This window comes from Bombyx mandarina, chromosome 13 (genome assembly GCF_030267445.1).
Source record: "Bombyx mandarina strain Sakado chromosome 13, ASM3026744v2".
Taxonomy (NCBI): Eukaryota; Metazoa; Arthropoda; class Insecta; order Lepidoptera; family Bombycidae; genus Bombyx; species Bombyx mandarina.
In genome coordinates, this window is record NC_143220.1 from 2,223,256 (window position 1) to 2,249,494 (window position 26,239).

At 38.2% G+C, this 26,239-nt stretch overlaps 2 protein-coding genes across 2 annotated transcripts; both read left to right on the forward strand.

Moving 5' to 3' along the window:
* The first annotated feature begins 3,035 nt into the window (after nt 1–3,035).
* On the forward strand, nt 3,036–18,631 carry LOC114249164 (epoxide hydrolase 4). Its single transcript, XM_028182638.2, has 6 exons — nt 3,036–3,326; nt 12,503–12,627; nt 13,412–13,524; nt 14,546–14,714; nt 16,083–16,234; nt 18,035–18,631. The coding sequence occupies exons 1-6, from the start codon at nt 3,132–3,134 to the stop codon at nt 18,298–18,300; spliced, it is 1,020 nt and encodes a 339-aa protein (XP_028038439.2). The 5' UTR covers nt 3,036–3,131; the 3' UTR covers nt 18,301–18,631.
* Nucleotides 18,558–22,550, forward strand: LOC149501577 (uncharacterized). The gene is made up of 3 exons (XM_089732518.1): nt 18,558–18,562; nt 20,209–20,987; nt 21,239–22,550. Exons 1-3 carry the CDS (start codon nt 18,558–18,560, stop codon nt 21,286–21,288), a joined length of 834 nt encoding a protein of 277 aa, XP_089588644.1. The 3' UTR covers nt 21,289–22,550.
* The last annotated feature ends 3,689 nt before the right edge of the window (nt 22,551–26,239 follow it).

Here is a 26,239-nt window from a genome sequence, read left to right on the forward strand (position 1 = left end):
ACTCAGACGAGCGTACAGCCCATCTGATTGCAAATGGTCATCGTCGCTCATGGACATAACAATACCTGGGCATAACCAACGTAGGCAGCTAGCTGCTTGTGCTGCTAGTTTATTGATTTTGATTTCATTCAGAGCATTTGGAAATGTAACCATATAAGAAAATGCAATACAATGGACAATTATAAACTAGTAATTAACCTCACATTATTAATAATAATAAATAATTTTTTTATAATCTAGGTATCAAAGTCCAATTCGTGATCGCATACTGATTAAATAGTAGCCACACTGAATATTTCCATTCGGAAAAAAATCTATAGGCAATCTTTTTTCTCCTAACAGCATTTGGCATGTTGATTGATGCAAGAAAAAAACTTTATTAATAGGTTCGAATCGATTTGATATTTTTCAGTCAGCATCATTGCAAAGATATTCGGCACACAGGATACGGTGAATTTCGAGACATCAGAAATCCTGGCAAGCGCCGTGGCATGTTTAACTTTTACTGGTTTATAGAGGTTTTCTTCCAATTTAATGCACATAAGTGGGTTGTTTATTTATTTTCCTATGAGAAAATTGTTTTGTGTATTTAGCTCGTTAGCAAATTGAAATGTCAATGAATAAAATACTATAGCCGTCCGTGATCACGAAAACTGTGGAGTAGATATTCAAAACATTGTAAATAATATAATTCCTCCCGAACAAAATTAAGAATGCAAATAAAAACATGATAAAAATCTGATAGTCCAAAGACAGGCGGTTTTTTTTAATTAAATAATTACGATATTACTCTAAATCTAAGTTGTCGTAAATGAGATTTATGTCCTAATGCCCGATGTACGTACATAATATTCTATTCCGAAAAGCCACCTTTGGCTTTTATACAGACCTTTAATCTGTTTGGCCACGAATCTATGGATTTACGCATTTTCATTTTACGCGCTATTAGTTTCCAAGGGAAATTTCGCCACTGCTTGCTCCAAAGATTTTTCAGAGACTCAATGTTGGCTTGTCGTTTAGAGCAGGCCATGTCCTCTAAAACTGACCATAATTTGTAATCTAAAGGGTTGAGGTCTGGGCTAGATGAAGGCCAGTCTTTAGCTCTTACAAAGTCCGGAGTGTTGGTTTCAAGCCAGGCTTGGGTAGTTCGTGCCTTGTGACCAGGTGCAGAGTTCTGCTGGAAAGTCCACGGTATATTTTTAAAAAGTGTTTTGCTGAGAGGCTTCACACCATTATCCAGGACTGTATCTTGATACACTTTGGCTGAAGTTTTCAATCCTTTTTCACAAAAATGTAGTTTTGTGACTCCTTGATAAGACACGCCCCACCAAACCATCACTGACGCAGGATAATGACCACGTTGCACCTTTCCGTCCACTTGAGCAACTTCTTTAGAACTGTGAGCGTACACTTTATCATTTTGCTCATTGTAGTGTTCTTCAATCGTCAAAATTGTTTCATCGGTAAATAGGTTATTTCTGTGCCTTTCACCCGCGTATCGCGACAGAAGGCGTTTTGATCGATCCAATCTCTTTAATTGTAAAGATCGATTAGGGCATGTCCCGTATATCGACGATAAGCGCCGAGCTTCAGGTCTTGTTTTATAATACGCGACAGAGTCCTAGCGGAAATCTTCATTTCTCGCGATAAATTTTTTGCATGCTAATGGGGTTTCGACGAATTCTGGCTTTAACAGCATTAACAGCTTTTAAAGTTCTAACAGCACGGGCCCATCTTTTCTGGTCTTCGACAGATGAAGTGTTGTTGTATCTGTTGATACCAAGCTTTTGAAGTGTCTGGAATATGACTGACGACTCCATACCCACTTTGTGCAAGGCGATCACTGCAATCCTATTTTCTTTAACATCCCATTCCATATTGTAATTTGATATGAACACGAAAAAATGTGAAATGGCGCAAAATCGAAAGAAGTTTTTAAAATAATATACGTGTTCCAAATTCAAAATAATTAAAAAGTTAAAAAAAAAGAAAAGTTTATATGTTTTTTTAAGGGATTTTATGACCTGGTATCTAAGACCTTTAAGTAATGTCTTATTTTATTTTATATTCTTATTTTTATGAAAAATGATAATATGGAGTGAAATAAAATGAAATGAAGATGATTAATTTGAGACATTAATCAACTGGGATGAAATTAAATGAAATGAGATGAGATGATATGGGATGAATATAATCTCAGTAAAATGGTGGTCATTTACTGAGATTTTTCAGTGGACTTTTCGGAGGATCCCGAGAAGTTACGTACAACGGCTTTGTTTCATTTCCCACATTTGTGTACTTTCACAGATATTAAACAGTCAATAAACCAACGTTATTACACATTTAAATCTGAAGAAACACTAAATAGACAAAATAAAACAAATCACGCAACTTCACTCCACGCCGTCCCGCCAAAAAGTCCAGTTTATATGTAACAGTATTTATGGCCAAACTGGTTATGTATTTACTCGTATCAATCTATACAACTATAGTGTTGTTCAAATCCCGCAGACGGCTAACAATTTTTTATGGAAGTAAGTGGCACGTGCTATCTTTCCACGATACTCCACGATATACTATTATATTTATACGATATATTTCCACGATGAAGGAATTACGTCTTTAATAGGCAACAAACAAGGAATAATTAAAATTTGGATACTTACAGAATAGGCACTACCATTCTGCCAATTTCTGCCACGAAGCAATTATGCGTTCTGTTTTGAAGCAACAAGATAATAATAGCTTTAAAAATAAATAAAAATGATGCTTCTGGATGACCTTGTCTTTAAGTGATTTTAAATGAAACAAAAAACTTGACTGCATTGAAAAATACTAACAAAAAAGGAATTTTGAAATCTAATAAAAAACTACGGTTTCAGAAGGTGTAAACAAAGGATAAATATATTTTTTGTTTAATGTAATTTATTATAATAAACGAAATTGCTGTAACGTGTTATCTTAATAATGACGGATGGTCTTTAGGTTATAAATCGTTTTCTTCTACTATCATAAGTCATAGCTATAAGCAGTCCTCGGATACCAGTACGCTATCACAATTCCGTCCAACCGCCAGTCATCATTAAGAAGCCGGTACTCGCGGACGTGTTATGTTTGAATAGACACTGAATATGAAGCAATATATTTATCGGTTTGTCGTAACGAACGCGTTAACGCTGTTTTACGGCTTTCTAACTTTAGTGATCTTTCTTCGGAATTATGTAAGGAACCCGTTCCGAAATCCATGGGAGCAGAAGTTGAGGCTTGTCCCGCCCGCGCCTCTATCCGACCCCAAGTATGGAATTCACAAGAATATCAAAGTTAATGTAAGTGACAAAATAAATATCGTTCGTATTAGATAATATTTGGTTAAATTGTTATTCGATGAATCATTTATACATTAGTATTGAAAATACATAGCTTTGTGGTTTCTAACGCACAAAAAAAAAAGATTTCCAAAATATAACTGCTTTTTTGTCCTCTTTGTAAGATGAATTTAAAATTAAAACATACTAATAAAAATGAAATTAAGTATTCGTATGAGACCGAGTGCCTTTCTTTTTAAAAAAAATATGTTGCTATGCTAACGGTAGTTGACAATTCGCAATTTCTATAATTTGGCGGCAGAAGTCGGAAATGTACCAATCCGCGAAACTAGTTATGTCCTATCTTAAACTTCTCCTTGTTCTTGCTCATTCATGATTTGAGTTTTATTAAATACTAGATGTACCCGTCTGCTTCGCTGGCCATTTAAAATTAACATTATTATTTCTCACCCCCATAAAGATTCTCATCATTAACGCCCCCGCAACTGATGTAGGGGTCCAACACTCATATAAATATTAGCCTATCCATCAAGTACATGTATTTTCTACATGGATACCAAGTTTCAAGTCAATCAGATGCATGGTTCAGTAGTTATAACGGAACATCCGTAAAAACCACTGTAGATTTATATATAGATATTTTATTATGCCCAAATGTAATTAGTGTTAATCTATCGTCTCTACGGGGTCACCAGACTTAGCTCCACTAGTTGTATATTTGTACGAGTAAGTTTATTAGGATACTATAAGTTGTTATAGATTTAAACGCAGTCTTACTTTTTTTTGTTGCATTGATGCCTGAACCGGCTTACAGCATAAGAATGCAAAGTGGTTACTGGAGCCGATAGCGGTTATACTACCGTTCTAACCAATACGCATCGCTTTAAATAAATTATGATAAAATCAAAAAAATCTTTGAATACTTATTTATTTTAATTAACGTAATTATTGAAAATCATTACTCACAAATGCTAATACAAAGTTATAATATTATAATATAGCGGACACCGTGATGAGCCTCGGGCTGTAGGATACGAATAACCAAACGCTTGTCATCACTACATAGTATAAAACAAAGTCGCTTTCTCTGTCCCTATATCCCTATGTTTCTATGCTTAAATCTTTAAAACTACGCAACGGATTTTGGTGCGTTTTTTTTAATAAATAGAGTGATTGAAGAGGAAGGTTTATATTTATAATAACATCCATTAAAAAGTGGAGAAATCAATAATAAATTACAGTTTCCGAAGCGAAGCGAGGGTGGGTCGCTAGTTTGTTAACAATTTAATTTGAAATAATACATGATATAGCTAGCAAAAGCCAACCAAAAAAATTTGGATTTGAAAGGAGTGAAAATATTCTAATTAGTATGGATGAGATGCAATGAATGTCGTTTTAAAATTAATATTCTCTTATTATTAAGTGAAATTATATCCCGTATTAAACAAAATGTTGCGTAAACCAAATAGCCTTTCACCCCTCGGTATGATCTCTTTTTTATTTATTTTTATTGCCTAAACGTGTGGTCGAGCTCACAGTCCACCTGATGTTAAGTGGTTACTGGAGCCCATAGATATCTACAACGTAGACGCGCCACCCACCTTGAGATACAAGTTCTAAGGTCTCAGTATAGTTACAACGGCTGCCCCACCCTTCAAACCGAAACGCATTACTGCTTCACGGCAGGCGGTGAAGAAGTAATGCGTTTGCGGCAATAGGCAGGGCGGTGGTACCTATCCGCGCGGACTCACAAGTGGTCCTACCACCAGTAATTATTGATATAGATGTTATTCCTTTATAGTGGAAGTCAATCGTGAAAATTTGATAAGTACGTTTTTTATTAGAAATATTGGTACTCGTCTGCGGGATGCGTACACCGGTGCATCGCTAGACACGAATACACCGGACGTCTTATCCTTTAGGCCACGACGACTTCATTATGAAGTGGCATTGGGCTGAACATATATGGTGTAGAACCGATGACCTTTGTAGCAGACGGATTCTTGAGTGGGCACCGTGCATTGGCAAACGTAATAAAAATGCCTCTTGACTAGGTGATGCGATGACTTGCGAACGCAGATAACCCCGAATTGGGGGTTATCTGTGCTTGCGAATAATAGCCGGCAAGAAATGGATGATGAGATCCTAAGACAGGGTTCAGTGGCATAAATTGGAAGAGACTTATGTCGAGCAGTGGACATAAGCCTCTCTGTTATCCTCATCAGCCCATACACTGGTAGCATCCCGATGGAAGTTAAGGATCTAATCAAAGACCTATGTCCTCTCAAGACTCCCGGTTTCGACGGTATATCTTACGGCGCTATTAAACTTCGACCCCCTGAACTCATCGTGATGTTGGTATCTATTTTCAATGCCGCTATGACGAACTGTATCTTTACCGCGATGTGGAAAGAAGCGGTCATTTTATCGGCATACATAAATCCGGTAAATCAAAAAATCACCCGTTGAATTACCGCACATGTCCTCCTCATGTCTCTAGAGAAGTTGTATGAGCGTCTGTTCTAGAAACGCCTCAGAGACCTCGTCTCATCCAAGGACATTCTCATCGATGAACTATTCGGATTCCGCGCAAGTTACTCAACAGGTGCACCGCCTCACGGAACACATTCACGAAGGGCTTAACCGACCAAAACCGTTCTACACGGGAAATTTCTTCTTCGACGTCGCAAAAGCGTTCGACAAAGTCTGGTACAACGGTTTGTTTTTTAAACTTTTCAACAAGGGCGTGCCGGACAGTCTCGTGCTCATCATACGGGACTTCTTGTCGAGCCGCTCTTTTCGATATCGTGTCGAAGGAACCCGCCCCTCACCGCGACCGCTCATGGCTGGAATCCTGCAGTGCTCTGTCCTCTCGCTTTTCCTAATTAGTTTATTTATCAACGAAATTCCCCGGTCGCCGCCGACCCAGTTAGCCTTATTCCTGACGGCAAAACCGTACACTACTTGAGCAGAAAAAAGTCCTCGATTAGTCGCGAGTAAACTCCAGAGCGCAGCTGTAACCCTCGGATAGTGGTTCCTAAAATGGCGCATAGACATCAACCCAGCGAAAACCACAACAGTGCTATTTCACAGAGGAAACTCAATGCGTATTTCCTACCGCATTAGGAGGAGAAATATCACATCCCCGGTCACCTTCTTCGGTCAACCCATACTCTGGGCTAGGAAAGTCAAGTACCTGGGAGTCACCCTGGATGCATTCATAGCATTCCACCTGCATATAAAATCAGTCCACGACCGTGACGGGCTTATTCTCGGCAGACTCCCTACCCCATGATCTGTAAGCGGAGTAAAATGTGACACATTATAAAACTTACATAAGGCCCGTCATGACTTACGCAAGTGTGGTGCCCGCTCACGTAGCCCGCACACACATAGACACCCTACAATCCCGTTTTTGTAGGTTAGCCGTCGGAGCTCTGTGATTCATGAGGACTGTTGATCTACAGAACGACCTGGGCCTCGAATAAATCTGGAAATAGATGAAGTCAACGTCGGAACGGTACTTCAATAAAAATATGCGTCATGATAATCGCCATATCGTTGCCGCCGCTGACTACTTCCCGAACCCTGATCACGCAGGAACCAGTCACCGTCGACACACCAGACACGGCCTTACGGATCCATCATATCCAACAACCCTTGCATTAGACGCCTTTAGTTCTAATACTAGGAGTAGGGACCCCGGTAACATTTCTCGTCGAATTTGGCAAAGAGTTCGACGTGCAACCTAATCTACACATCAGCCGGCTGAGTTTCTCGCCGAATCTCCTCAGCGGGTCGCGATTTCGATCCGGTAGTAGATACATTCGCGAAGCAGCTACTCTTGAGTTGCTAAGTCTCCTTTGGAGGCGCTCCGGTAGCTGTTAGCAAATCCCACCCCTCCTGGCTGAGCCCTTGCTCGTCCAGTTATCCTGAAAGTAAAACTAACCAGAAATTTCTTAAGCATAAAAAAGGCTGATAGTTCAGTAAACTATTTACAATTATTATTTAAGCTACCGAACAGGTTGTATCATAAGGAAAAATAAACTACTAATTACTTACTTTGGTATTCTTGGCATGCTTTTTTTTAAGTAAAATAATTTAGAGCATTTTATCGGGTATTGAAATTGTCTAATCATTTCAAGAATTTTTATTGCTTTCTATTTATTCCACGATTACCCAGAAAAAGAATGTAATGTTGTTAGGTTAGTGTTCCCACTAGGTGTTAGTATTCCCACATCCGTAAATTCCACACTGAGGATTTTATTTCATCACGCTTTCAAATACCTGAATAGATTTGATGTTGATGATGCTTTGTGCATGTTGAGTTTTATCACGTTTTCGTTTTTTTGGTTGGGCAGTTTAGTATTATTATTTTAGTTATCTTTTGTTGACGTAGTTTTACACTTTAAAATTCTCCATTCTGAATGGTCTGTATAGTTTTTTTGTGTAAACAAATTTCTTTCTGCTTAATAACTACAGGAATGCGGCTTTGGCTTCTTCAAGCTACCTACTGCTATTATTTCCATCATTTGTCCGTGGTAGCAGCATCGCCAACTTGTTTCATGAAATGAAAAAAATCTTGGCTCTCCTTTACTTCCGGTTTGAGTACTAATAAATAACACGTCGTTTTGAGAGTGTATACCTACATACTTTATTATGTCACCGTGGCCTTCTTGCCTAGTATGCCGCGTAGTTATGTCATAATTTTGAAGAGTACTTGGTACAGTTGAGAATCGGAGGACAGACACTGAAGGTGAAGGTCCGCATTCTTCACGTAGTGCTTAATTTCTACGCCTTCCGGTTACAACATAAAATCAGGTGGTCCGTGTGCTCGTAATAAACGTTATATCATAAACGACAACAATAATAAAAGTAACTATTTTTCGGTTCGGCAAAATAAAACTATTTTCAAGGCTTGCAATTCTTGATGCACAGCAAAGAAATTCATCACCCTAAATATTGAACGATAAGAAAACTCTATAATATACTTTGAATAACTTCATAGTTTACACAAAACAACACACCCAGGTTTTGGAAATGTTCGTATTTTAGCCCACTTTCACTTTAAGCTCTGTGGTGTAAGTAAGGAGACGAATCCGTTGCTATGTTAAAAGAAAACGAGGGCTCATAATGTATACTAATCAGTTAACTAATATAATATTTTTCCGTATAGACTTAGTACGTTATAGAAGAAGATAAAATAAAGATATATTATTATTCATATAACATAAAGATGAATGCACGTAGCTCAATTAATACCGAGTTCTTGTCGTGTATTAAGCTGCGGTTTTTCCAACCACGTAAATTATGTATAAGAAAACGCAGGGGGCATTTGTGGTAAATTACCTCCGCCGTATATTCGTAACTACTAGTCAATGTTTTCATTAGTTTGTAGTAAACTGTTTTTATTAAACCGCTATGCTTTCGACTCAATGGTGCTAAGTTGCTATTGGTTACCCTAGATATTGCCACATCGTGACTGTTGTTTTCTACTTTGGAAGATATCACCAGTGTGCTTAGTGCGAGTTTTTTAGTGTTCTCGATAGCGTAAAAGTTAACTCAAATTTGTATGCAGTTGCAAACTTTTACGGTATTGAGAAAGTAAAAAAATTCGCAATAAGCACAGAGTACATACGTGTCATATTAGACTACATTTAGTATTAGTGTACTGTACATAGGTACTCATTTAAAGTTTTATCCCTAAAAGAGTTCAAAACAATCGCATCATTCGACACGAGTAAGGCCACGGACGCATCGAAGTGTAAAAGAGGTTGTCCTTGTATTGAGGTCTTCTTTCGATATAAAAAAGTTAGGCTATACAAAACTTGTATACGTCCAATCATAACTAATACAAATGTGGCTTGTGCTCACATAGGATTAACTTCAAATTCTTCAAATTCCCTCCTTGGATTAGCAATCGGCACACAATCATACGTGAGGAATGTGGATCTTTATTATAATCTAGATCTCGAACCACCAACTGTAAATGTATCAAGACGTGTTTAACGGCCTAGATACGTCCTGATACATTACTACTGTTGTACTATGTACTACATTATATTTACTGTTGTTCGCTACTATACTAGCACCGTTCAAAGCGCAGGTCACCGCATTCGTCGAACTTGATTCCCACAATGGTGGTAGATGCATTCACGAAACGGCTTCTAGCCGCTAGGCCTAAGAATATGTCACCCTTTTTATGACGCTTTATTGAAATATTCGAAAGGGCGATAGAAGAAATGTTAAGAAAAGGTCAACGTAAAAAAACACAGATACTTTTCACTGTTAGGTAATGTTTTGTAATCACATGTCAGCGGACAAAATTGTTTTAATATTGATTCATTATGTTTTATTGTATGGTTTTGCAATGGTAAAATGTTCATCACTTTCATTCGGAGGAAGTATCTACCACTAATAGATTTACGGGTCGCTTGTCCTGGTCAATACTGAATTTTACTTAGATTATGAAGGATATAGAATATAGAATTGGTTATTGATAATTTGATGAGATTAAGTAAGTACTCAACAGAACGGTGATATTGGTACGTTACTCTCTTCGTGACACGTTTTTTACTGTTGGTTCTGAGTCCGCACGGGTAGGTACCACCACCCCGCCTATTTCTGTCGTGAAGCAATAATGCGTTTCGGTTTGAAGGGCGGGGTAGCCGTTGTAACTATACTGAGACCTTAGAACTTATATCTCAAGGTGGTTGGCGCATTTACGTTGTAGATGTCTATGGGCTCCAGTAACCACTTAACACCAGGTGGGCTGTGAGCTCGTGCACCCATCTAAGCAATAAAATAAAAACGTAATTGCAAATTCAGTAACATTTATTTAAGCTGTTTTGCAAATTTTAAAATTGCCTATAATTCCTTCACAAAATTCATCGTCAGCTCTCTTGCTATAGATACGTTGTTTATACCTACATTGTTGCGTGTTTATTTTGAAATCTATATGATTCACAATGACAAACGTTTTTTTGTTGTTACGTTCGTGAAACTCTGTGATTTAATGATGCAAGCGAAACATACATTGCATATTTTAATATACACTGAGTGCTGTGAATTCATCCGTGTGCAATTCGTGGCAACGTTCCGCTTTCGGACTGTTGTACCTAAATATTTCTATTATATCTTTCTAGTTTGATCGCGACATTTATAAACGTCAAGATTTGTATACCTAATACTTAAGGTTACAGAGAAAAAGGACATTGAATAATAAAAAATAGTGTAGGTTAATGATGCAGGTGGGCAAACAAGTTTATAGGCTAAGTGTATGTAATGAAAGTTAAATTAGAAAATAAATAGTTCGGTAGGCAGCCGCTTGGCTCTGCCCCTGGCATTGGTGAAGTCCATGGGCGACGGTAACCTCTCACCATCAGGTGGGCCGTATGCTCATCTACCTACAAGGGTAATAAAAAAAAAGTTAATATATATATAATAGTAATATTTCAAATCACTAAAAAAGAATATCGTTGTGAAATAACTTTACAATTAATTTTTGATGAAGCGTGTTGCGGATAATAACATGTACTTTTAGGTTAGGAATATTATGTTCTTTTTTTTAGAATAAATTAAGTGGGTGACTTACGAACTTAAAGTAAAGCGGTTTATATGACCGGGAACTTACTGGGCTTGACGTCGGTGACACACGTGAAGCTTACTTAATCTGTATTGCGATGTAGTCTACAGAAGAAGTTTTGTGTCATTTAAGAATTATATTTACCACCTAATAAATAAATAAAGACGAAGTGGAAAATGGCGGCTCACCGATCGCAGAGCTGTCACACGTACGAGCGTAGGCGGGTTACGAGCAAAATTTAAAATTTGTCGGTACGCCAACGAATCGGCAGCTTGCGAAAGCGAAAAAGGTCGTTGAGCCACAAGTTCGCGAACTTACTCGTACCGGCACGTCTATCACCCACTCTAGGTTTCAAAGACAAGGAATACATAATGTTGAATATGAACGTTTTGTCATCTCACTCATACGCCCACATACGAGTGGCCAGGCCACAACGACACATTGTCACATGTCCATCTTTCAGATTTATCTATTTGGCAGTGTATAATCTATGGGCAATAAGCCAACAGACATTGACAAAGAAAGGCTTTCGGTATTAAATTTTAGTATCGTTACCATTAGATTAAATTAAAAATATGGTGCACGTGCAACTTGGTCCACGTGAAAGAAGTGAAATTTCTCTTGCCGTTTGTAGTATTGTAGTTTTCTTAAAATTTTCATCCTTAAATCAAATTTCTCTTGTATTAATGAATGCTGTGTTTAAGAGAAACGACCTAGCTAGCTTTATCCTTTTCCTCTCTCCACGGTAGAGTGGTTCGCGAGACGGTCTGTCTATTTTTTTTCTCACTCACTTCTTCCTAAATTTTATATTTTGTCTCTAGCTGTAACGAATCTGTCGCGAGTTAAATTTTACTCTCAACGCGCTTAAAGAAGTTTCACTTCAAAAATAGTTTTCTGTGAGTAAAAATAAAAGCCTTTATATAGGCAGCCACGATCACTAATAACAACCGAGTATTTTTTTCTAACCTTCATAAATATGCTTTTTTTATTGCGTTGATGAGTAGACGAGCTCAGAGCCCACCTGGTGCTAAGTGGTTACTGGAGCCCATATACATATACGACGTAAATGCGCCACGCACCTGGAGATATAAGTTCGAAGGTCTCAGTATAGTTACAACGGCTACCCCACCCTTCAAACGGAAACGCATTACTGCTTCACTACAGAAATAGGCGGGGTGGTGGTACCTACCCGTGCGGACTCACAAGAGGTCCTACCACCAGTAATTACGCAAATTATAATTTTGCGGGTTTTGATTTTTATTACACGATGTTATTCCTTCACCGTGGAAGTCAATCGTGAACACTTGTTAAGTACGTATTTCATTAGAAAAATTGGTACCCGCCTGCGGAATTCGAACACCGTTGCATCGCTCGATACGAATGCACCGGACGTCTTATCCTTTAGGCCACGACGACTTCCGTTATGCGTTATGTTAAGTGACACGAAATTGAGACAAACAGATGTTCTGTATTATATTCATGCAATACAAGATCTATACATATAGCTAATTATGAAAACAATATTATATAAGGTTGCGATGCCTACGGCTTAAAATACTTATTATTCTGTCATTTTATTTATTATTTTCAGGGCATAAAACTACATTACGTTGAAAGCGGCGACCCTTCGAAGCCTTTAATGATTTTTCTACATGGTTTTCCTGAATTCTGGTATTCATGGAGATACCAAATTTTGGAATTTAAGAAAGATTATTGGTACGTAAAATACATATATTGTTATGTACTATGTTGTTATGTATTAACAAGACTTGCAAGCTGACTATATGCATGCGAACTGGGAAGCGCTCGCTACTCAGTGACGAGCCAACCTCCTTAGCGTAGCGTAGCCGTCCTTCTTTTTTTCCTATTTGTTTTAGTCATCACATAGTAGATGTCTCTGGGCTCCAGTAACCATTTACCACCAGGTGGGCTGTGAGCTCGTCGACCCATCTAAGCAATAAAAAAAATTGTAACCTCGAGGGGTTATATTAGATTCTCCGGGCGAGGAGGTGAGCTTACGGGGCTCTAACCTGAGGACGTTGTTAACACTAGTCTTAGCAAGAGCAATGCTTAGGAAAATCTACCACCCGGTGGGACACACGACCCACTGAGAAGATCTGGCGAGAAACTTAGTGGGCTGTAGCCATCCTAGTGTGTCCGTAGCTTAATTTCGGCGTACTACTCGTATAAGCATGACTCAATGCCCTGGTTGATGCTCAACAGCGAGTGCGATGCGACTTCTGCGAGTGCATCATTTTAAAGAAGCAGGTGGCTTAGCGTGAGAGTGGTTCTTGTTTCTGCACGAATTCCTCACTGTCTCTAAGTATCTGCCCTGGTCACCTAACTGTTAGTTAGAATTCATTGGACTTCGCCTACGGGTTGGGGGCGGAGCATGTTCGTGATCAACCGACTAAAATCCCTTAAAACACTATTTCATTAACGCTCAAGTCTAATTATGCACTAACTTGGATCGGTCTAAGCATTCATTAAATTGTTAAAGGTGCATAGCCGTTGACATGCGAGGATACGGAGATTCCGAAAGAGTTGAAGATGTCTCCGCCTACAAGTTAAATCTGCTCATTGACGACATCAAATATTTAGTGAAGGAGCTGGGTAAGTATAGATTTTTATTTTGGTTTAATGAATCTATAATAAATTTGCTAGCAGTGGTTCGTTTATTTTTGTTATCGAGGATAACCGTTATTTGAATTGAAATTAAGATTTTTATTTCACATCGCAAGTTGGCAGCATTTAATTTATGTGTCCGTTCTAAGGGGGCAATAACCCTTGAGCAAATATGTCGCGAACTCGGTTTCCGATATGAGACTATAATTTGAAAGTCTGATAAAACTGTGTTTTTTTTATATATCGAAGCACATAGCTCACGTAGTACATATTCGAATAACTCAAAGGTTTAACAAAAAAGAGTAAATCGACTACAAAAAAATATGAGAATATCATCAATGAAGTCGAAGTCAATTAAATAAGCAATATTAAGAATATGTCAATTAAAATACTACCGGCTAGTTCTTGATAAAATGTAAATGCTATGAGAAACATGTTAAACATGAGAAGTATCAGCTCTGAATTAAATAATCATAAACCGTACAGGTATAAAAGAATTTTGAAATAGCACACATAAAATCACAGTCGATTTTTTTTTATTGCCTTTGCAGGCAGACGAGCATACGGCCCAATTGATGGTGAGTGGTTACCGTCGCCCATGGATTTCAGCAATGCCAGGGGCAGAGCCAAGCCGCTGCCTACCGCTAAATCCTCCTTGAGAGGATCCTAATTGAGATCCTCCTCCTTTTTTGCTGTTGGCTAAAAGTGTGGCTCTAAGTGGCTCTAAGTTTCTTGACATCTCCTGTGATGAACTGCTAGCCGAAGCGGTGGTAAAACTAGGACGATTTGAATGTACCTGTAAAAGTCTATTTGGAGAAAATACACATTGATTAGGTATACAAACAGAAACGGTTAATACTATAGTTATGGAAACATATCGATAACATAAATAGCCCATTATCACTGAGCTGAGCAAGTCATCGTATTTTTTACGCACAAACATAATTTAAATGTAAAATCAGTTTTAATTATAAGTATATGTTATTTTAAAGGTTGTTTAAAATTACAGGTCGTGAGAAGTGCATTTTAGTCTCGCATGACTGGGGAGGTGCGATAGCGAATGCTATACGAAATGCGTATCCCGAAATAGTCAGCGCACTGATTATGTTAGCCAGCATGTCAACCGCAGCTTCTATTCACGAAATATGGAACAATTCAAAGCAGTTCTTAATGTCTTGGTATTCAATTTAAAGTTATTCTGATCGCTCCTTAGTTTTTATTTAGTTTATCGTGCAAACAATTAGTTTTTGATTAAGTAAAGATTCGTAATTTTATTAATGAAGTCTATCAATATGGTCAAAAAAGACTTAAGTTGTATGAAGTTGGTGATGGTAGACCGCGTTCCCCCGACCGCTCTGGGGGAAGGTGTAACGCGGCGCCATCAAAGCGGGCTCTCGGCCCGCTGAACGAGGGAACCGGTGGTCGTGTCGCTGGCGGCCACCGGTCCGGCGTCCGTGGGACGGTGGGATGGATGTAATGTGCTCTGCATCAACCCTGTCCCGCCGTTTCAATAGCCCCGACTGGGCTCCGGCCCGGTCCGAGGTAGGGCGCCGGTTGTGAGCGGCAGGAGTTTTTAGTGAGGTTCAACTCCCACATACCCCACCTGCCGCGCGGGTGGGGATCCGGCGATTTTCTCCTGTGGAAAAAAAAAAAAAAAGTTGTATGAAGTTGCCATAAAATGGTCATTACATTTAATTTTGATAATTTTAAATAAGGCCAAGACCGCAAATTCACACACAAAATATAAAACAGTAAATAGAATAAAATAGTAAAATTGAGACTTGATCCTGATATCTCTTGGTGGCTGGTAGCCTTCAAATTATAACCTTTATAGGTTTCGGTAACCATTTAACACTGGATGGACTTTGAATATTATGTCGTTTAGTAGATATTTACCTATTAGTATTTCGACGTAAATATCTTGTTCAAATTTCACGATTTTCTAAGTGTCTAAAAGTACGTTTCAGCTTTCTTATATATTTCTGTTACAGTTCATTTTTCTCCTTAATTAGTTAAATAGACACACGGCTCGCACGTTTAATTGTAACAACCTTATCGTCGCTTCCCCGATCATCGTTCCCGCCGAACCCGTCGCTTGCGACGAAGGACTCGACAAGTATACACAGACATAACCCACAGACACAGCCCACTGAGTTTCTTGCCGGATCTTCTCAGTGGGTCGCGTTTCCGATCCGATCGTAGATTCTGCGAAGCACGGCTCTTGTTAGGGTTCGTGTTAGCAACGTCGTCAAGTTTGAGCCCCGTGAGCTCACCTACTAGTTAAGGTTACGCTGAAATAGCCTCTCAAAGCTATCAGCTTAGGTAGGAAAAAAAACTCCGCTTCCCGAGCGTTATGACATGTTTTTCTTCAAACGAGGCTTGTGTAGAGTGCTAAACTGTAGGCAGCGGCTTGCTCTTGGCATTGTTGATTTCCATTAACGACGGTCAGCACTCATCATCAGATGGGCCGTATCCTTGTCTGCTTACAAGGGCAATAAAAAAAGAACACTAAGAAACTAAATTTTAGGAATAAAATTTGTTTTTAGGTACTTCTTCCTGTTTCGTCTACCTTGGCTGCCAGAGCAGTTTGTCTCAATGAACGACCTTGAGATACATGATAAGATATTACTTGTTCCTGGCAACACGTATGTCGACAAGCAAGATGTCGACTGTTACAAGTACTGGTTTTGTAAGCCTTGTAAGTGTTCCATTTTATTTATTAGTATTACGTAGAAGCCCAAGATATCGTAGAATGTTGCAAGGAAGATTAAGTATCACTAATAGTGCAGATGTAAATTAATGTGTAATAAAAGTAGGTTTATCGAATTTATTTCGAAGAACGCTACCAACACTATTTTATAACAATGGAAATAAAGTATAAAATTAATTCGGTGATACGTAAGAAGACGTTCAGAAAAAAAATGTGGTAAAGCCAATAAGGTGTAATTTTTAAGTAATAAGTACTTTGTAGTCGTCGTGGCCTAAAGGATAAGACGTCCGGTGCATTCGTATATAGCGATGCAACGGTGTTCGAATCCCGCAGGCGGGTACCAATTTTTCTAATGAAATACGTACTTAAAAATTGTTCACGATTGACTTCCACGGTGAAGGAATAACCCGGTAATAAAAATCAAACCCGCAAAATTATAATTTGCGTAATTACTGGTGGTAGGATCTCTTGTGAGTCCGCACGGGTAGGTACCACCGCCCCGCCTATTTCTGCCGTGAAGCAGTAATGCGTTTCGGTTTGAAGGGTGGGGCAGCCGTTGTAACTATACTGAGACCTTAGAACTTATATCTCGAGATGTGTGGCGCATTTACATTGTAGACGTCTATGGGTTCCAGTAACCATTTAACACCAGGTGGGCTGTGAGCTCGTCCACACATCTAGGCAATAAAAAAAAAATTAAAAAAAAGGTTACAAAATTAATTGACTAATACCTCAATTAAGCATAAAATAATCATCATTTTTCTAGAACGTTGACATTTTACAAACTCGAAATTTATGGGATAGGTATCTGGTGATTCCTTTTGTGTTTTCCTTAAAAAAATTATTGGCACCTGCCTTTATTTTCGGAAATTTACTTAAGCGGCAAAATATCAATTAGCAAACATTAAAAAAGGTTTTTTGTTGTTTTTAAATAAATTTTTTAACCCTACCTATTTGCTGATAGCCTAAGGGGCTAATCCAGCTACGTCCGAACGGGAAGGTGAGCTCATGGGCTCAACCTCAGAAATTTTGCTAACATTAGCCCTAACAAGAGCAGTGATTCGTAGAATTTATCAGCGGATCGATATCGCGACCCACTGAGAAGGTCCGGTGAGAAACATAATGGGCTGTGTCTACAGGTTAGTTCATGAATCGTAATCGACAAGTTAGACGAGGACGGTGACCGGTACTTGAGGAGCCTAAAAGCAAGAGTGGATCCGGAGGATCCGACAAAACGTATTTCGGGCGAGGACGGTTTAGCGTTGACCTTTCGCCTGGGTCGGATATGTTAAATCACTTCATGAGGGGCCGACGCTATGTCCTCTAAGTGTCGACTGGTCGCTACGGAGGGTAGCAGTTGAAATGCTCTCCAGGCCGTGCCTGCATATAGCCTCCAATGCGTAGGTTTGCACCTATTCGTATTCCGGCGATTCCGGCTATTCCTTTTGACTTGAAAAAAAGGGTATCACGCAACGTCTAACGTGCCTATAGATACCACAATAAATGCCGCTACCCACATTGATGCGTCAATGTGACGTTACTACGTTACCGTTATAGCTGAATTAACGGTTAACCTACCTCTAAGTCGAATTGCTCTGCGACAAAAGAAGGCATGGCAGAAGATGAAAGTCTTTGATCAACTTTGATGGGATAGTAAATAAGCAATGGCTCATGGCGAAAAGTACACAGGAGCTCGTGAATGCCGGGGTTGCTTTTTCTGATTTTTAAAACATCCGGACTGACTATAAACAAGTAAAATCAAATTGTTTAAATTTCTTATTGTTTCAGATGCTCTGACTCCACCCATTAATTACTACCGTGCCAACTTCGATTATGTCGCAAATGATAAATATTACAAAGATAATGTTCCAATGCTAGTCGTACACGCTGCCAAAGATTTGTACATCAACAAAACAGTTCTGGAAGCTATGAAGAAACAATACGAATATATCGAAACTGTAATAGTCGACGGTGTCGGACATGCACTACAGCAACACGATCCAGACAGAATAAATAAAATAATTCGAGATTTTCTAGCCAAGAACAATCTTTAAATGTCTGATTCAATTTGTAATGAAGAACATGTTTGCAAATTGTGACATTTTTATACTGCAAAATAAACAGTATTGATGCGCAAAAATAAATAAATGTAATTTTAAATTGTATGTAATTTGTCTTTAACTCTGCCTTGATCCAGCTTACGCTGACTTCAGGGAATGGTAGCCTGTTCCTTTGGCTTACAAGATACCTAATGTTTATTTAACGAGTTTATCTGTAAAAATCAATGTATTCTATTAATAAAACCAAAAATATGAAGTAACAATATATTATTATTAAATTGTACACAGTAATAGAGTACCAATAAATTTACATTTGTTCCATTCATGTGGTCTATATTTTGCAAATTTCTCGTTACATTTTCGCGAACATTAAAAGAGTATTTTTTTATTGCCCTTGTATGCTTACGAGCATGCGGCCCACAAGATATTGAGTGGTTACAGTCGCTCATGGATCTCAGCAATACCAGGGGCAGAGCCAATCCGCTGACTACGAAGCAACTCGTCGAGATTCCGTCTGTTAGCTACATCTATAATTTGTTAAAAAATATACCCTGTTTTCCAATTACAGCACAAGAGCGCATTATGCGGCATAATGCTCAACGTTGAATGTTTCAACTACAGCAACGCTTCGCACAATCGAGTCAGTATCGATTGCGAGTATCACGCGAGAGCATTACTTTTGAGAGTGCTCGATTGTGCGAAGCGTTGCTGTAGTTGAAACATTCAACGTTGAGCATTATGCCGCATAATGCGCTCTTGTGCTGTAATTGGAAAACAGGGATATTCTTGCTTCACATTGTTTGACATGATATAGATAACAAGAATATACGAAAAATATCATGGTCAAGGGACCGTCAAGCTCCACAGACTACAGCGAAATCCGAATCAACTCCTAAAATGTTTTTTTTAACCCACTTACTGCTAGTAGCCTCAAGGGGTTATACTAGCTTGTACCGAACGTGTAGCCAAGCTCACGGAGCTTAGCCTGAGGAACTTTGTTAACATTTGACCTAGCAAGAGCAGTGCTCCGCAGAATCTACTACCGGATTGGAAACGCGACCCACTGAGAAGATCAGAAACTCAGTGGGCTTTGGATTCACAAAGACGTGTCTAAGACATTGACAGGGATCAAATTGTAGATTTTTAACTAGAATATCAACGTTAATTTATACTCATTAGCTAGTCGTTATTTTAGAGCAATTAAAATACATTCAATTTATATGATACTACAGTAACTTAACTTCTACAAATTATGATACAGCTTCGTGTCACGAAAACTCTGGACACTTGGGACAGCAGCTACAAAATAATACATTAATAATAATTACTACATACTACATGAAGTTGTGTGATTTGTTTTATTTTGTCTATTTATTTATTTATTACTGTTCACCCTGTTTTTTCCAACTCCTAAAACCGTCACTAGAGAGCGCTGTAATACGCAAATCCGTTGTCATGATACCCTTGTCATAAGTGACACTGTATCGTAGATTATTGATTTTTTATTGAATATACAAGTTTTTCTAATCCAAGTTTATTTTCATAATCATCCCTCGGAAAGTCGAACATGGTCCAATACGAGCCAGATAAGAAAACAACTAATGATAAACAACAATTTTAAGTGCAAAGAATGTTACAAACCGTAATTAACACAAAACTATTTCGTTGCTAAGTACTAGTGAATGTGAAGAATGGGCCCGGACAGTTATATTAAAAAACCGATATTCAAAATAAGATATTTAAGGCAAAGATTAATTTCAAAAAGTCACCTGCGTCTAGAATAACAAGGGAATATATCGAAACGAGATTGCAATTATTGGAACAACACTGGTTAGTTTGAAGAAAATCACCAGAATGTTATATTGGGATGCGAAAATAACGAATATAGCTATTAAACAAAAGGTACAATAACAAACGTTACATCGCGAACAGCATTCTGGCCAGGCTGGTGGGCCAAAGGGCTATATCTTCAGAGTCATCCAACGGTGTTAAACAAATACTCGATACGACAAATGATTGCTTGCACGCTTTATCTAACCTTGGTATACCTGTATCGACATGGGACATCCTGATTATATATCTCATCACAATAAAATTGGATAATGAATCCCAGAAACAATGGGAACAAAAACTAAGCGAACAGGCTGATCGATTGCCTACACTAAGCGAGTTCCAATCATTCCTGGAATCAAGATATCGAGCACTCGAGTTTTTAGAACCAAACCAAAGAAGAGAGTTTAGAGGCAAAGATGCAGCGGATAAACCGAAGGTGTTCAGCGTGACGACGTCTGTATCCTGCCCATTATGTTCGGGACATCACTTGCTTTATCAATGCAAGAAATTTGTACAAGAAGCCATCGGGAATCGCCGGGACTTCATCCAGAAGAGAAAACTGTGTTTCAATTGCTTCGGAGCTAACCATTCGGTAACACAGTGCAAACGACGCACGGCTTGTCGGTGCTGTGGCCAACGTCATCACTCGCTGCTGCATCAGGAAGGCGGCACTCACAATCCGACCCTGGCGGGCCCTAGTCAGCCCGCTAATCAACAGCGGGAGCCAGCACAAGAACCGCAGGCGGCGGATCACGTGGAGCGTGTTGTCAGCCATTTTTCTAACAGTGAAATGACATCAAGTAGTCAAGTAATGTTAGCTACCGCATTAGTTAATGTATCCAGCAAGGGTATGTATCACACACTTAGGACATTGTTGGATCAGGGCTCTCAAGCCTCGTTTATTAGTGAACACGCAGTTCAACTTTTGCAGCTTTGAAGGTTGCCAGTTCGAAGTACCATATCTGGTTTAGGAGGAGAAAAATCTAGTATTTCAGTAAAACATATGGTTCAATTTGAAGTACAGTCCACATATAACTCTTTTAGCTATCCCGTTCAAGCCTATGTTTTAAACTGCCTAACATCCACTCTTCCTTCACAGAAAATTCAATTACAGGATTGGCCGGAATTGTTGCAATTGCAGATGGCTGATCCAGGATATGGTACACCAAGCAATATAGATCTTCTACTGGGCGCTGATGTGTATGGTCAGGTTTTGTCAGAAGGCATATTGAGAAATCCACCTGGAACCTTGACAGCTCAAAATACACAGCTGGGATGGATCCTGTCGGGACGAGTTTAAGTTAGTGGGGATACTCCTTACATTATTAGCGCACATACCCATGACAACTCAATCAATGATTTGCTGCGTCAGTTCTGGGAGATTGAAACTGACTAGCATCATCCACTTTTATCCAAGGAAGAAGAATCCTGTGAAAGATACTTTGAATCCACTACAACTAGGGACAGTTTGGGTCGTTATGTTGTAGGTCTTCCTTTTCGCGACAACAATCCACTTGCTCAAGAAGAAACTTGAAAATAATCCATTCTTGAAGCAAGAATAATCCAAGGTAATAAATGTAGCCACCTGGCTATGAATCATATAGAAGTAATTAATGACAAACAAGAAGCTGCTAAGCCAGGATGCGTTTATCTACCTCATCATGCAGTTGGTTGTTCGCGAGGACAAAAGTACAACGAAGGTCGGCGTTGTTTTCGACGCTTCGTGTAAGGGTACCAGCGGCAAGTCATTGAACACTGATTTATTGGTAGGTCCAAGGCTTCAACCAGAGTTACGACACATAATTATGAAATGGCGTACTTATCCTATATGTTTCGCAGCGGACATAGTTAAGATGTATCGAATGGTCAAGGTCGTACCAGAGCATACTGACTTCCAGATAATGTCACAAGGGTACTATCAAATGTAAGAAATCTAAAATTGTAAGACCAGTCTCCAAACTTTGCATTTTGCCTATCGCTTTTTAACATTACTTACCTGAATAACTGTAGATATTTCATGCAATGTATGTAACTTAAATGTATCTTTGGATGCATCAGCTATTAAGTATTTTGTTATTGTTTAGTTGTAAGTAAGTACGAACTGTTTAAAAGCAACCCTTGACTGAACTTTGTCGTTATTATGGTTTCTTTAATGTGTAAGTTTATATTTAGTTCATGTTGAGCAGTTCTTTATTGATTACTATTAGGTTAAGATGTTACGGTTTCATGGAGATGTTAATTGTACATGTAAAATTTGATGGCCTCATTGTTGGCTATGAACTTTTGTAGTTCATGGTGGCCGGAATGTTCACCCTGTTTTTTCCAACTCCTAAAACCGTCACTAGAGAGCGCTGTAATACGCAAATCCGTTGTCATGATACCCTTGTCATAAGTGACACTGTATCGTAGATTACACCGGCCGACATCATTTTCCTTGTTCAAGTTCTGATTACTTTTTTCCACTAATTTGGTAGTGCTGATCACGAAATTATACGTCATTTTATCGTATCACATCAGGTTTTAAAAAAAATTAAGACATTGGCTATTTTAAATTTTTTGATTAAAACAAATTAAATTTTAGATTTTGGCGCTCTTTTCTCGAATCGTGCGACCTCTCGTGAGGAAATATATTAGTTGCAACAACGACACACCCATTCGAAACAGGTTACATGCAAATAAACCTCTACAGTTACTTTGTTCATAAACTTTTTACTGAAATTAGTGTGTTTATTTTTAAAAAAAACTTACGTTACGTACTTATATATATTTTTTTAATATTTTTTTACTTATATACAAAATTTCCATGCTTCTTGTGCGTGTGGGACAGTATAGCACGAGACAAGCACTACGTTAAAAAATAATGGAATCCTCGTAAAAATCTCAAAGTAGAAACAAAAAACGTTATACAAAAAAAATTAATTAGTCCTGAAAAAATTTTACTACCTCCGCTTCATATCAAACTCGGTATGATGAAACAGTTTGTTAAAGCATTGGATAAAAACAATGCTAGTTTTGAATACCTGTGTAAAAAAATTCCAAGATTATCTGATGCAAAAATTAAAGGAGTGTTCGATGGACCGCAAATCAGATCTTTGATGGCTGATGAAAAATTTTATGCCACAATGAATAACACAGAATCAGATGCTTGGCTGGCGTTCAGAGATGTTGTCAACAATTTTTTAGAAAATAATAAACATCCCGACTATAAAAATAAGGTTGCAAACTTATTGGATAAGTATCAAAAATTGGGGTGTAATATGAGCATAAAACTCCACTTTCTAGATTCACATGTGGACTTTTTTCCTGATAATCTTGGTTGATTACAGTAAAGAGCAGGGAGAAAGGTTTCATCAGGACATAAAAACTATGGAGACAAGGTACCAAGGTCGATGGAATGTGAATATGATGGCTGATTACTGCTGGTCACTGACACGTGATATTACTGAAGATACTCACAAAAAAACTCACAAAAAAACTACACCCAGACGTAATTTTGTCACGAAACGTAAAAGATGTCACTCTAAATAGTCCTGCAGCATTGTTTAGACTCATTGTTTTCTTTGTAAATGTTCAAATATATGTTTTTGTAATATGATTATTGATATTTTCGCTAAATTTTGAAAAAAAAATGCTTTTTCCTTCTTATAAAAAAATCTGATGTGATAGGGCAAATATGTAGGTGTTTTTGTGTTTAAAATAGTATAAATTGGTGATATTTGTGGCTCAAATACAAACAACTTTCAAAAAATTTTCATTTGTCGGCCGGTGTTATTGATTTTTTATTGAATATACAAGTTTTTCTAATCCAAGTTTATTTTCATAATCATCCCTCGGAAAGTCGAACAATTACATTATTTAGTGTTTCTTCAGGTTCAAATGTGTAATAACGGTGGTTTATTAACTGTTTAGTATCTGTGAAGGTGCACAAATATGGAAAAATGAAACAAAGCTGTTGAACGTAACTTCTCGGGATCCTCCAAAAAGTCCACTGAAAAAATCTCAGTAAACGACCACTATTTTACTGAAATTATATTTCATCCCAGTTGATTAATGTCCCAAATTAATTATCTTCATTTCATTTCAGTCCATGTTATCATTTTTCATAAAATTAAGAATATAAATTAAAATAAGACATGACTTAAAGGTTATAATTACCAGGTCACAAAATCCCATAAAAAATCATATTTATTTTTATTCATATCGACGCTTGAAAGGCAAACGCGACTAAGCGACAATGCGTGAACTTTACAGTAGACTAATTTAAAGTTGAAATACCTGAAAACAAAATTTATTTTAACGAATCTAGCTGTAGTAGAATCTAGGTAGTAGCCGTAGGATTGAAATGATTACAACAGACCTAGAAATATATATTTTTTGCGCATCGAATATGGTTATTGCCTATCATTTATGTACAAAGCAGTTATTGTCGCTTAGTCACGTTTGCCTTTCAAGCGTCGATATATTATTATTTTGCATAACGTTCTAATTTCTGCCAGTCAAGTTTGATGTTTTGAAGGGACACCTTTACCTGTTGAAATCGTAACTTTATTGGTGTTTTCATTTAACGGCAGCTCACCTAGGATTAGTGGAGCATTTTTCAAGGCTTATTTTCTCAGGTTTTCACATTTGTGGTACCTACCTACTTCTTCTTACACCGGTCACTCACATGCGCACGAATACGCAAACCCGCAAATGTAGGACGACATTTGCAAATGATTATGCAAAGTTTTCCCTGCATTCGTGGTTTTCCAAGCTGTGTCGGTTTTTTAACAGACATCAAAGCGCGCGAACCTCGAACCTTCGCGTAGTCTCCCACACATTCGCTTGTCCAGTTGCGCCGACGATTGCGAAGGTAACGGACGTGTCGCCATTTTCATAGTTCGTGACGTCTACTGTGTAGCGTATCTTCATCAAAAGAAATCCCATAAAAACAGCATGGCTGTTAATGATGTCTGGGAAAGAATTCAAAACTCTCTTTCTCTTCAATGTTCTATAGACGAATTAAAAAGGAGGAGAAATTCGTGAGACATTCGTAAACAAGTGTAGGAGGAAGCGCAAACGGGTTCGCAAATTGAGTATGCAAACCCATTTGCACAGCTTCTAAGTTTGCGAATGAAAGTCTGACGGTCCTTCACATGCGCGCAAACATTCGTACAATGTACGAATATTTGCGCGCATGTCAGTGGCCGGCATTACTGTCGCCTTTTAATAGGTTTTTTTAAGTGATTTTATGACCTGGTAACCAAGACCGTTAAGTCATGTCTTATTTTAATTTATATTCTTATTTTTATGAAAAATTATAATATTAAGTGAAATGAAGTGAAGTGAAATGAAATGATATGGGATGAAATATAATCACAGTAAATTAGTGGTCATTTACTGAGATTTTTTCAGGAGACTTTTTGGAGGATCCCGAGAAGTTACGTCCAGTAGCTTTGTTTCATTTTCCCACATTTGTGCACTTGCACAGATATTACACAGTTAATAAACCACCGTTATTATGCATTTAAACCTGAAGAAACACTAAATAGACAAAATAAAACAAATCACACAACTTCACTCCTCGCCGTCCCGCCAAAAAGTCCACTTTATATATAACAGTATTTATGGCCAAACTGGTTTTACTCGTATCAGTCTATACAACTATAGTGTTGTTCAAATCCCGCAGACGGCTAAACTAAAGTATTGCCCTATTGATATACCATACAAGTAATTCGTTCAGTTTTCAATAAAAGCAATTACTTTGAAAATTGGCTCCAAATGTCAACGAACATCATCATCATAAGTAAGACTCATAAAAATTTTCTCCATGTTAATTTTCATCTGAAATAAGAAGGAAGATTTTTTAATCTTACCTTAAGTTAATTATTATATCAATACATTTCCCAAATCGCAGATTTTTTATCCCTAGTAGGCAGACGATCACACGGTTCACCTGATGGTGAGTAGTTACTACCGTCGCTCATGGACGTCAGCAATGCCAGAGGGGCATAACCAAGCCGCTGCCTACCGTTAAATACTCTGCCTCGTTTCTAAAAGGACATGTCATAGCGCTCGGGAAACACCGTATACACTCAATCCAGAGCCGTATGGTAGGTAC